The sequence below is a fragment of the Epithele typhae genome (genome assembly GCF_022376455.1).
Source record: "Epithele typhae strain CBS 203.58 chromosome Unknown BXZ73scaffold_1, whole genome shotgun sequence".
NCBI lineage: Eukaryota > Fungi > Basidiomycota > Agaricomycetes > Polyporales > Epitheliaceae > Epithele > Epithele typhae.
Genome location: NW_025954192.1, coordinates 1,627,648 through 1,639,816, shown reverse-complemented (window position 1 = coordinate 1,639,816; position 12,169 = coordinate 1,627,648). Strand labels below are relative to the sequence as shown.

At 60.1% G+C, this 12,169-nt stretch overlaps 4 protein-coding genes across 4 annotated transcripts; 2 read left to right on the top strand and 2 right to left on the bottom strand.

Annotated features, from left to right (window-relative positions):
- Positions 1–807: 807 nt before the first annotated feature.
- BXZ73DRAFT_37556 (uncharacterized protein) lies at positions 808–2,578 on the bottom strand (the record flags this gene model as incomplete). The annotated part of the gene is made up of 4 exons (XM_048018036.1): positions 808–1,245; positions 1,300–1,986; positions 2,046–2,270; positions 2,339–2,578. The coding sequence occupies 4 exons, from the start codon at positions 2,576–2,578 to the stop codon at positions 808–810; spliced, it is 1,590 nt and encodes a 529-aa protein (XP_047884068.1).
- Positions 2,579–3,364: 786 nt separating this feature from the next.
- Positions 3,365–6,138, top strand: BXZ73DRAFT_37704 (EF-hand; the record flags this gene model as incomplete). Its single annotated transcript, XM_048018067.1, has 8 exons — positions 3,365–3,601; positions 3,662–3,904; positions 3,969–4,263; positions 4,316–4,483; positions 4,533–4,596; positions 4,657–5,076; positions 5,128–5,682; positions 5,742–6,138. 8 exons carry the CDS (start codon positions 3,365–3,367, stop codon positions 6,136–6,138), a joined length of 2,379 nt encoding a protein of 792 aa, XP_047884067.1.
- A 564-nt stretch (positions 6,139–6,702) lies between these two features.
- On the top strand, positions 6,703–9,489 carry BXZ73DRAFT_86488 (WD40 repeat-like protein; the record flags this gene model as incomplete). The annotated part of the gene is made up of 10 exons (XM_048024221.1): positions 6,703–6,921; positions 6,993–7,096; positions 7,157–7,284; positions 7,341–7,442; positions 7,478–7,547; positions 7,598–8,212; positions 8,285–8,404; positions 8,463–8,989; positions 9,045–9,152; positions 9,218–9,489. The coding sequence occupies 10 exons, from the start codon at positions 6,703–6,705 to the stop codon at positions 9,487–9,489; spliced, it is 2,265 nt and encodes a 754-aa protein (XP_047884066.1).
- Positions 9,490–9,813: 324 nt separating this feature from the next.
- Positions 9,814–11,257, bottom strand: BXZ73DRAFT_86487 (cyclic-AMP phosphodiesterase; the record flags this gene model as incomplete). Its single annotated transcript, XM_048024220.1, has 7 exons — positions 9,814–9,842; positions 9,876–10,510; positions 10,570–10,773; positions 10,833–10,965; positions 11,022–11,080; positions 11,136–11,166; positions 11,224–11,257. 7 exons carry the CDS (start codon positions 11,255–11,257, stop codon positions 9,814–9,816), a joined length of 1,125 nt encoding a protein of 374 aa, XP_047884065.1.
- Positions 11,258–12,169: the final 912 nt, after the last annotated feature.

Below are 12,169 nucleotides of genomic sequence, written 5' to 3'. Positions count from 1 at the left end.
CCGTCCGACCAAAACGGGGTCGCCGGGAGGCCTGATCCCCGAGGACATTTTTGGCGCTTTTTCGAAAATTGGGATCAGGCATCTGGGTGGAATGTCGGGGGTCCTCCCCTAACCCATGTGACAGGCATATATATGCCCATCCCAAAATAAACTCACGCTGGTTCTGCGCAGGCATCCAACGGTTGATAATGTGATACAGGACATGCATGCAAGCATGGATAATGCCGTGTCCATCCATATATACATCACACCGTTCTTACTCTAACTTGCAATATCGGGTCAGTCATACAACCAAAGGCTACTCTGAGGGGTAAAGGTGGGATAAACGCGGAAGAGGGAAAAGGCAGCATGCGCATGAGCAGGACGACTATGATATATGGGTGGGAGGTGTGAGGGGAATACTTAGCATGCAAGAACAGGAATTGTTTCGAGATGAGAGAGGAGAATGGCTTTTGGTAGGTAAGCCAAATGATGAGGGAGGAACGAGGTGACCGGCGCACTCTCTTGCTCTGCAGAGACCGCCGGTGATGATTAGAGGGCTACGCGAACGGAAGATATCTCCGGACAGACAACGGAGAGGATGATGATCCGGGTAAATACGTGACCGCATCCGAAAGCAGTGTAGGATTGGGGAGACTAGAGCAGGAGACCACGAGGACGAAAGCGAGAGGAGAGGGATGGGTCGTCGTGGAGCCGAATGAAAGTGTGCCGAGTCTATCTCGCAAACGGGATGAACCGAGCGGAGTGCACGTCGCAACCCCAGACCTGCAAATCACTTGCCGCCTGCACGCGCCATCCCGCTAGTCTTCAGATCTCCAAAGGTTCGTGCGAGCGGGCCTCAAAGCCACGGTTGGTTTGACTCTCGCGGCGCTCCCGCCGAGACTCAAAACCACCCACACCAGGGCCACGGGGTTGGCGGACGACGCCAGTGGGGCTGTCCATGCCACCAGTGTTCATGTTGGAGACGCTGGCAGGCAGAGTAGGGACGGGTGGAATACCGTTGCTGCCGAAGGCGGACTGACCGAAGAGAGCGGCGAAACCAGGCGACCGGCGAGAAGGAGAAGCGATAGTAGCGTAGCCTTCGCGGATATTGCCGTTGGAGGAACGAGTGTTGAGGCGCGGCGCGGCTTGCTGGAGACTCTTCATGTCCGGCATGGACTTCTTGACGCGGAGCGACTGCGGCGCCATCGGGGTCGTCGGTGAGAGGTAGGAAGCGGAAGCCCGGGAGAGCGTCTGGCGACCAGCCTAATCGTGGCGAGTCAGTAGTCTGTCCCGAACCGAGGATCATGATGTACTTACAGCATTGGGATCAATGCGAGTCACGACAGCGTAACGCTCCTCGCCTTCACCGACTGAGTAATGATACACCCCGAGCTTCTGGGCCACGAGATGCACAACACGCCTCTGCTTGGGCGAAAGCGCCCGGGAGAACGCAAGCTCGTCGCGCATGGGATCGTCTTTGAAGAGCAGGATGCGCGAATAGATTTCGAGCGTCGATGGATCGTTCAAATCGAGCTCGTTTGATGACTTCAGGCCAGCACCTGGGGATACCGAAGGCATAGGAGAGGTGACATTGAATGACTGCGAGGTAGGCAGAGGCGGCATCTGAGGCGGAGAATACTGCTGGTTCTGGTAGACGTTGGACGCAGAGAAAGACCGCTGGGGGGTGAACGGGGTGGAGATCACCGACCCGTAGTCCTCGTACACCGGCTGCTGTTGCATAGCATGTTGCTCCTTCTCAAGCTGCATGGAGCGCATGCGTCGAATGGCCTTCTCTCGTTCAATGCGCTCCTTTTCTCCGGCCTGAAGCACCTTTTTGTACTCCACGCGAAGCTTACGGCCCTGGACATCGAAGCCGTTGAGAGCCGCGACGACGGCGTCGGCGTCGACCGACTGACGGAAGTTGGCGAAGGCAAGCCCGCGGAACTGACCAGACTGGTCGAGATGGTAGTTGAACGCATACGGCGTCGGGATGGCGAGCGATGCCTGCCGATCAGGTCAGAACATCGGTGTATGCGCCTGAGAGAGATGCCGGAGTCACTCACGATGATATCGAGCAACGTCTCTCGCTTGACGTTGAATGGGATGTTCTTTATAACAATGGCGGTGGGGATGATCTCGTCGTCGCCACCGACGGGGGTGCCAGAAGTCTGTGGGGGCGCGTGCATGTGACCCAAGGGCGGTGAGCCTCCAGACGAGGAGAGATCGGAGTTGTTGGGTGGGGAGAGGGAGCGATTATCTGGCATACTGGCGGGGTTGTCGAGCCACTGCTGGGGACGAGGAACAAGGGTCAACGCGAGGGTATCGAATACGCGTCAGATGGGGTCGAAATACTTACGGAAGGAAGGGCGGCGCGAGAGGCCTTGTTCTTGAGCGGAGACTGATTCATGCCAAGCGGGTTGTACTGGGACTGGGCAGGGATAGGAGGGGATGTAGAGTAGTGGTACGGGTTTCTGCCATTGCCACCGCCGTTGCCTTCAAAGTCGTAAGTGTCGTGAAGACGTTGCTGAGAGGGCTGGGAGCCAATGGAGAGGGTTGCGACCTGGGAGGCGATGTCCGGGGTGGAGGAGGTGGTCATGATGGCTTCGCCGGGTACGCGTACTCGGAATTAGTGGGGGATGATACAGGCCGTTCGTGTCGTGGACTCGTTAGATGGAAATAATGGAGGGGATAGGAGAAGTAGAGCGAATGATAATGCCCAGACAGCGAAGATGGTCGTTGATGTAAAAAGCACCCAGCAGTGAGGCGCTTGCGGTGAGAACATCGACGCGGCGGCCCCCATGGCCAGGCCACGAGGCATCGTTCTTCGTTCGGCGGGCCCCTCCTCTTCTGTCGTGCGGCCCCGTCCGCTGTTGCCGTCGGTGGCAGACCCCTTGCCTGCGACGTTGCGCTGTCTGCCGCGCCCGATTGTGTCCGTGTCTACTCGTCGACCCAGCCCTGTGGCTGCGATACACACCATGCCCACCTTCCGCGGTATGCCGCGGAAGTAGAGCGACGACGTCGACGACTTCCCGTGTGCGAACGAATGCGGCACACGCCATGGAGGCTGGAGCCTACAGGCTGCGGCTGTCTGCGCCGTGCGACCGGGAACATCACCGAGCCCACCACTGCGTACTCCGCAGCCGTAATATACGTCCAGAGTCCTCGTCCCCCGTACCCCTGCGTCCTCGTTGATGACCAGGCCGACCGTCGGGATCGTTTCGCTATGCCTCTACGGCGTCGGTCCATCGCTTCTCCCTTCGTCAGTCCGTACCGCCCTGGATGCCCTCCCGGCGCGCACGGAACGTGGGCTTACAACAATCACTGTAAGTCCCACTCCGGTTAATCAGATTCGCACACCACTTCCTCATCCCTCTCTCCCTGCATGATTCTCCTACCCCCAGACGGCCCCTCACCCCATCCTCACGCTCCCTCCTTCCTCACCCCACGCCCCGAACCCCCGCGGTTTGCCCCACCACCCGAGCAGCATGCCCTCATCTCCGCAGAGGACGACGTACAGCGCTTGTTCAACGTCTGCAGAGTCGGTCGGGGCAATGCCGAGCTCCTCAACGAGGTCCTCGTCTATGCCAAGCCACAGGAGCTCAAGAACGACATCACAAAGGTTTGTCTCCCGTCGCCACCTCTTGTCTCTCCTCTTCGTCTCAAACCACTCTATGCGTAGGAGCTCCTAGAGCGCGCGCGTCAGTCGCACGAACTTATCGCCTCGCAAATACCCTGGGCTACTACCCAAGCTGAGAAGTCGCGGCATTCCGCACGCACACTCGAAGAAACCACCGAGGAACAGCTGCTAGCTGCTCTACTCGGTGCCTATGAGCAGCTTTCGGAATGTCTTCGAATGTATGAGGACCTCGAGCGCATCGCCATTGAGCAGGAGGCGGAGGAGAGGCTAAAGACAGAACGTCTGGTGCGTCGAACTTGCGGGCCAATGCTGCGCTTATTATTAACCGTGTTCCTTTCCCTCGTACTAGATCCAAGCCCTCACGGCTATATCTGAGTACCGACCCGTAGCCGAGGAAACACCTTTGATTGACTGGGTGTTAGCACAAGGTGATCCCGAACGTACTGGGAAGATCAACCCACAAACCGCCACTCGAATTTTCAGTGCTTCCAACCTCACCCCGGATGCTCTTGCCAGGATTTGGGAGATAGCGAGTGTCGATAGCAAAGACGGCCTCTTGGACAGGCAAGGTGTCGGAATAGCACTCCGTTTGATTGGGCATGCGCAGAATGGGGCGGTTGTTATGGAAAACTTGGTCAAATTATGTGAGTATTCTTTCGCGTATAGCGAGAATGCGAAGACATTGACGTCGCATAGCCGGTCCACTTGCTGTGCTTGAGAACATCTCCCCGATCGCCATTGAGTCCGTCGCCGGACCCTCTACGGGCGTGGCGACCCATGTTCTTCCGCCCCTGACTTTGCATGACCAAAATAAGTTCAAGAAGATCTTCAAGGCTTCTGGTGCAGAGAACGGCTTCCTAGGAGGTATATCTCATGACACAGCGAGACTTCACGTTGGCTCACACGCGTAAAGGAAACAAAGCAAAGGACGTGTTCATGAAGTCCAAGCTTCCCTGGAATGCTTTGTCGGATATCTGGTTTGTAGATATGCTCAAAATCCAAAATCCAATAACCATGTCTCATCTCATTGATTTTAGGATGCTCGCTGACTCGCGTCGTCGGGGTTTTCTTGATGTCTCGGACTTCATCGTTGCTATGTATCTAATCCAGGCCCTCATGACTGGGAAGCTCACTTCGGTACCTACCTCTCTCCCTCAACACATATACGAAGAAGCTGGGCGGGGCTCCTCTAATCTTCTCGACCTGAATGGGCAAACATCTAGCGCGCTACAACCATCACATTCGCCGTTCGCCACTCAACCTCCTCCCCAGCACCCCACAACACGATCACCTCGACCGCCAAGTTTCACTTGGGACATCTCCCCAGCTACTAAAATCCAAGCTGACCATACGTTTTCGACTCTGGATCCTGGCAAGACGGGACGAGTCCTAGAAGAGACGGGAAGGGCATATATGCATCAAGCAGGCCTGTCTACAAGCGCAGTCGGTCGAGTCTGGTACGTAGGCTTGGCTGAAGTGACAAGGTTTGAGCTCAATTGAGAATTTAGGGATCTCGTCGATGTTGGCAAGAAAGGATTCCTCACTCCCCTGGAGTTTTCAGTAGCTATGCACCTTGTCAAGATGAGAAAAGAGGGCTATCATTTACCACCATCAGTACCACTTGAGCTACTGCCGACCACCTCCGACGGCGCGTATACGGGTCTCACTGCCAGACAGCCGTCTGAAACCGGAACTCGAATGATGGTTGCTCTATACCCTCCGTCACCACACGGCGAGGGAACGCGCTCTGCCTCCACATCACCTGGTCCCTCTCGCTTGAGGGCATCGCGGAGTACACCTCAACTGCACATGCTCGGACCGCCGCCCCCACCAACTTCGTGTCCACCACCTTTCCCAATGTCCCCTCTCCCACAACCTTTCGAATACGTTCCAGCACAACCCACAGGCATCGAGCAACTGGATATCCGTCCGGAGGAGCGAGCACGATACGACCGCTTCTTCGAGCAACTAGATACCGCAAGGCAAGGGTATCTGAAGTCCGACGTGGCGGTGCCATTCTTTGCTCGAGCTAAGCTACCCAATGCCGTCATGGCCACTATATGGTGAGGACGAAGAGCGCCATTTTGGAATAATCGCGGTATTAACGTTGTCCGGCACCCAGGGATCTGGCCGATTCAGAGCATGACGGGCGACTGACTCCTGAAGACTTCGCGGTTGCGATGCACTTGATCCGGCAGAAGCTGGCTGGGAAGGAGCTTCCGACATCTGTCGTACATACCCCTTCCGCTGGACCATCATCGCACCAACCGCAGCTACAGCGCCCACACAGGCATTACAGTGAACCCTCATTCGAATCTGCTCCGTCTGGGGCGGCCACCCCAGATGCGTCATCTCCCCCTCTTTCTCTCCCCCATCCTCCCCCTCCTGCCGTCGCTCCTGCTCCATCCCAGCCCGAGACGGATCCTACGACGGTTCGACTGCCAGATGATGTCCCGGATGATCTCAGATCGGATACGCCTCCCCCGCCGTATGAGCTGTTACCTTCGGGTATGACCTAGTATATGCATTGGATACTTCGTGGACGCTCGGACATGGACGCTTCGTGTATTACTGTGTAAATCGCATACATGTGCTGCATTTGTTGAGCGCCCATAGTGTTGGCTATGGATGCCGGTCGCCGAGGGCTTCTGAGCGACTCTGCTGGGTTCCCTGCGCGCGCTGGTGCCGCGAAGGCTGGAAGGCTCCCGTTGGCAGTCGGGGCCTGAGGGAGAACAAGGCAAGCGGACATGCGGCAGATGGAGTGGCGAAGGTCGAGCGGAAGTTACGTAAAAGCGTAAAGATCCAGAAAAACGAGGCAGGCGGCGCTGGCGGGCTCGAATAAATGCAAACGGCGGGCGGGACGGGGGCGTCGACCCCGCATACCGACTCTGAGCCCGCCGAGGACGTCGGCGAGCGAGCAAAACACGACGAGACTAGCAGTGCGCACCGAGAAAGGCCGGCTCGGCTGGGCGCGTCCGCATTGTTTGTGCCAAACAGGCCAGGATGATCAACGGCGCTGCCCTGCGAACCAACTCGAAACCCCCACCACCGTCCCCGCGCCGCACTCCGCCATCCAACTCCCCATGCTGGGCTCGCTCGCAGGCCCCAACAAGCCTCCACCCGGCCAGCAGCAGCAGCCCAAGGCCCCCAGCAGCAGCAGGGCCCCCAGCAGTCCGAAATCCCCTCCCCCCGCAGAGCGGCCAAGACTACACACTCTCCTCCGTCCTCCACTTCTCCAGACCGAATGGCGTCGCTACGAGCGCGACAGGAACGAATGGGAGATCGAGCGGGCGGAGATGCGGGTGAGTCTTCGCGCTGTCCTCCCCACACCCGTCGCGTCGCTCACGATGTCTCGTGTGCGTACGCCGCCCAGGCTCGCATTGCGCTCCTTGAGGGCGAGCGTCGCTCGTTCGACAACGTCAAGCTCGATCTCATGCGGCGAATCAAGATGCTGGAGTACGCCCTACGCGTTGAACGGTACGCGTTGCACCTCGCTCGCCGGCGCACGTCCCGCGCCTGACGTGTCGTCCCTCGTAGTTCCAAGCAGCTCGCCCAGCCGCCTGCCCAATCCGTCCCGCCTTCCAAACTTGCGACACTGCAGTCTCAAATAGCCCTCACCTCCCACAAAGACGACGGCAGCAGCGGCAGCTCGCCGCGCAGCGAAGGTGCGTTTGGAGGTCGTGCGACACGCTTCAGGGACGTATCATTCAGGCATGTTCAGACTCCCCTCTGCCGCCCGACCGCATGTCCACGGGCTCGTTTCCCAACGGAGCTGCATCAGGCGGGCCCCCGAGCCGCACACAAACATGGATGAGCGGCACGGGTGGGGTGGAATCAACTCTACCGCGGCGACGGTAGGCACGATGGGGAAGCCCCCTCCGGGACGCGACATGAAGAGCCGGGCGAGGAGTAGAGATTTCTTGAAGCAGTGCGTATAGTCTATTTCGCCCGTAGATTTTTGCACCAACACCCCTACAGGTGTCTCCAAGAGGTCTCCTACCTCACCTCCCCCCAAGCAATGAACCCCCTTCCAAACCGTGCGCTCTTGGCAAACTCCAACCTCCCCCTCCAGCTCCCGAACGTCCCCCAGTTCGAACAAATGCCGTACAATGGTCGTCCGCGAAAGTCCATGCCTGAAGTCGGCAAAGACTTCAACATGAACCTCATGTCTGGTCCCTCAACTGCTCCCGCTGCACCACAGTCAAACACCCTTGACCGTACCGGTCTAGCAGGCCCCGGTGTCCTTAACCAGCAGCCGGGACAGGCGACAAACGGTATTGGTCAGCAAATGCAGCAGCCCACGCAGTCTCAAGGTTCCCAGCCTTTCTCAGGGGAGATGAAGGACAGGGAAGAACCCGACCAACCATTGTCTGACGACGGTGCAGACTGGAAGGAGAGGTTCCGGTTATCACAGGAAGGCTCGGAGCAGGCACGGCACCAGCTGAACAACTCCATCAGCGGTGCAGGTGCATGGGAGCAGCGTGCACGAGATGAGGACGATGATGGGAAGGATGAGGCGGATGACGACGATGCCAGCGTCATGAGCGAGGGAGAGAGTACGAAGGTGTGGAAAGCGAAAAGGACGCTCCGGAAGTCAGTATAATTTTCATGATCCGTTGAACGGCGTGCATACCCTTCGGTTCTGGAAGCTGACTTATCTCTCAGTCATCTGGATGCCGTCCGCGCGCTCGCCTTCCACCCAACGGAGCTTTGTCTCGCAAGCGCAGGCGACGATAGCACGGTCAAGATCTGGCGTGTTGATGTCGCGAGCCTCGCGTCCTCGGCGTGCGCTTTCCCCCTCCTATTCGCCCGCGGTTCATCGGATCTGACCTCTATTGTTCAGCTCTCGCCCAACGACGGAAGTCGAGCCCCAGCTTACGCTTCGCGGACATTCGGCTGCGATTACCCGCCTGGTCCATTCCCCCACAAAAGGCCTTTTGTATTCGGCATCCCTCGATTCTTCGATCCGCGTATGGGCACTTCCCGCCCCCTCGCATACGACCTACGCGCCGTATGATGCGACGCGCGCGCGGGGAGAGTTGATCGGCCACACGGACGCGGTGTGGGATCTGGCTCTGGCGCGCGACGAGAGCACGCTCATCAGTTGCGGCGCCGAGGGGTCGGTCAAGGTCTGGGACGTTTCTGGGCCGTCGGGTGGCGGTTCACTCAAACTCTCGTGGTTGTACGACGGGCTTGAGACGCCATCTGATCTCAGTCCCGAAGGCGACCAACCTGGCGCGACAGCCGTTGAGGCGATCAAGACCGACCTCAAGAAGGTTGCGGTCGGTTACCAGAACGCCGTTATCAAAGTCTTCGACATCGAGAGTGGGAAAGAGCTGTCCAAATTCCAAGTGGACCCTGTTGAGGGTGGTAAGTGGCTGTGGGCTTGTGTCTGCGGCGCAGCGTGCTTACAGTGTGTATGCAGACGATTCCGTATCGGCGCAAGTGAACAGCATTGTGTCACATCCCACGATGCCTCTGCTCATTACTGGCCACGAAGACAAGCACATACGCATATTCGACATCGTCACTGGTGCGCCACCAGTTTAAGTTTTCCGCCAGTGCAACGGCTAATCTTCTCCTGACCTCACCCTCCAGGCCAGTGCACGTACTCGATGCTCGCACACCTCGATGCCGTCACCTCGCTCTCGATCGACGCGGCTGGGTTTGCACTCGTCTCGGGATCGCACGACTGCTCCGTCCGCTTCTGGGACATCCTCGGCTCGCGCGCCTGCATCCAGGAGAACACGAGCCACCGTGAAAAGGCGCGCGAGGGCGTGCTGGACGTCGAGTTCCACGCCTCGCTACCCATCATGGCCAGCGCCGGCGCCGACGGCGTCGTCAAGCTGTACGCGTCCAGCGCCTCATGAGTGCGCCCGCGCCTGGGTGCGCTGTGGTGTGGACGGTTCGTATATAGCTCTAGCTCATGGATGCATGCCGCCGGTCGTCTGGTTCGCTCTCTTGCTGTTGTGTACTCCGCATATATACCTCGTACGACCCTTACGAGCGCAGTAATAGGATTGTTATCTCGGGAAGGACCGCGTCAGCCCAGTGCTGTCTGAAACTTGGCTTAACAGTGAATGGCTAGAGGTAATGATACAATGTGTCTAGGGCTACAGTGGGGAATATGGCAAGTCCGAGGTATAGGCGTACATCGAAGAGACAACAGTAAAATGGTATGGTCGGTTCATCAGCTATATCGCTGCGAAGCGGATGTCAGTCACTGTCCGGAGGGATCTCGCACGAGAAGACGTACATATGTGCATGCCCTGCTCCGCGGCAATAATCTCCGCCCCGAGACCCTTCGCCTCCACGAGCTCACGCACCTGCCTCGCAACGACCTCGTGTATCGGCTCGTCGAACGCGCCCTGGAGGTCGTCCTTGACGTGGATCACGTACACCGTCAGACCCGCGAGCGCGCCCCGCGCGTCCGGCGCCGCGTCCGTGTTCCGCCGCCTCTTCTTGCGCGCCCCGTTCGGCCGCTCGCCCTCCCGCGCGCGCGCCTGCTCGCGCTCGCGCACGCCCGCGACCTCCTGCGCGAGCGCGGCGAGCTCGGCGGCGAGGTGCTCCGGGCCGAGGTGGCCGTAGAGGGTGTCCGCGGGGCGGCCCGCCGGCCACGAGCACTCGATGAACAGCGCGGGGAGCGCGTGGGGGACCTTGGGCGCGGCGGCGCGCCAGACGTCGAGCGTGCGCGGGCCCCCGCGCGCGCGCGAGACGGCGTCGGGCTCGACGTCGCCGAAGAAGAGGAGCTCGCGGGCCGAGGGCGCGTGGCGGACGAAGAACGCGGCGGAGGGGTACGTCCCGCCCGCCGGGGTCTCGCCGTGGCTGAGGGGCATGGCGCGCACCGCGAGGTCGCGCGCGACGGGGGTGTAGCCGGCGTCGGGGGGTATCCTGCGGGGGGCGGCGTTGGGAGGCGTCGGAGACGGGAGAATGGAGGGAAGGGGACGTACGGAGAGAGTAGGAGGCAGGTCCCGGGCTGCTCTGCGTCCTCCCAGCTCGCGAGGTTGGGCCAGACGTCGCCTGCGAAGATGCCCGCGAGGCCCTCGAGCGTTTTCTGGTGGCCGTAGACGCGTTTTGGCAAACCTTTGACGGAGCCTGCGGACAGCACGAGGCCGTTGACGTGGTCCAGGTGTGCGTGGGTGACGAGGTAGCATCTGCGGCACGCCAGTGAGCTCGGGCGCGGTCGACGAGCGCGCTGCGGAGGGGGGCGCACCGTATTCGAGCGTAGACGTCGGCGGCAGTCTTGAGCGCAGGCGGCCCATCGGAATCAGCGGGGGTGGACCCGGGATTTGCGAACGCGTCCGGACGCGATCCGAGAAGCTTCGTGAGCGCGCCCATGCCAGAGCCTGCAGAGGAGCACGCTGAGGCACGCGAGCAGGCCAAGTGCAGGGACACTGCGCACCTGCTTCCAGAGCCACGATGCCGTCCTCCCAGGTCGCGTCGGCGGCTTTGAGCAAGTAGCTGCGGCGGTGCGTGGGTGAGTTGGCGCAGTGGATGAGAAGGAGGGAGCACGGACCTCGACAGATTGTGTTCGCTCGGTCCACCACCTGCACCGAGGGTGGGATTGAGGAGACGGAAGAGGGGAGGACGAGGGGAGGACTCACCACAGCCGACGACGACAATGTCAAAGCTGCTCATTGGGAAGAGGACAGAAGGTTCTGCGCGGAAACGTACGGTCGCGTGGGCGGTTTGCAGGCGCGTCGGGGAGTGGAAGGTTGAGCTGGCGAGTGCACTCTGGCCTATCCACCGGGCGGGACCGACGCAGCAGCTCGCGCAAGGCACACGAAGGCGCGGGCGGGGCAGCAGGTGGGCAGCGACGGGGCCCGAGGCTGTGAACGCGGCGACGACCGTCTCCGGGGCGCGCTTGCGGAGGAGGAGGATGGGATGGGCGGGAGTGTGGGCGGGAGAGTGGGCGGGGTACGGGCAGACCTTTTAGCGGAGACGACGAGCGTGTGCGCCTCGGGCGGGCGCAGGGCCATGAATGCGAGCACAATCGCCGCCGCCGCCGTTGTCCGCCTTTGCCGCCAATCCGCCCCCCAGCAGGCGTGGCGGTGGCCCGCTTAGAACAATGCCGTCCTCCTCGCCCGCTCGCCTGCGGGCTCTCGCGCCCCGACATAGACCGGACAGAGCACAAGACCGCGGTGCACGAGTCAAGAGTTCAAGCGCGGCGCACCGCACACGGGCTCACACGCGGGCCCAGGACTCGGACGTCGGCCACTCACGCGACTCACTCAGCCCACCGCCCAAGACGAGATAACAAGGTGTCATTGACGGTCAAATACGGACGCTCCTCCCTCGAGGCCGCGCTCCATTCATCGCATAGGCAGAGGATGCCCGAGCCCGTCGCGGAATTCCGACACCAGGGTGAGACAGAAAACGGTGAGCGAGAGTAGTAAGCTAGGTCCGGAGTCCGTTCCGTATGGAAAAAATAGCAGATTACTTAGTTTGCGACCACACGACGAGTTATACGGAACAAGGGTGACGAAACGGAGAGAGAGAGAGAGCTCATAAAGCTAACCAAACGAGCGTGGAGAGGACAAGCACGAGGCA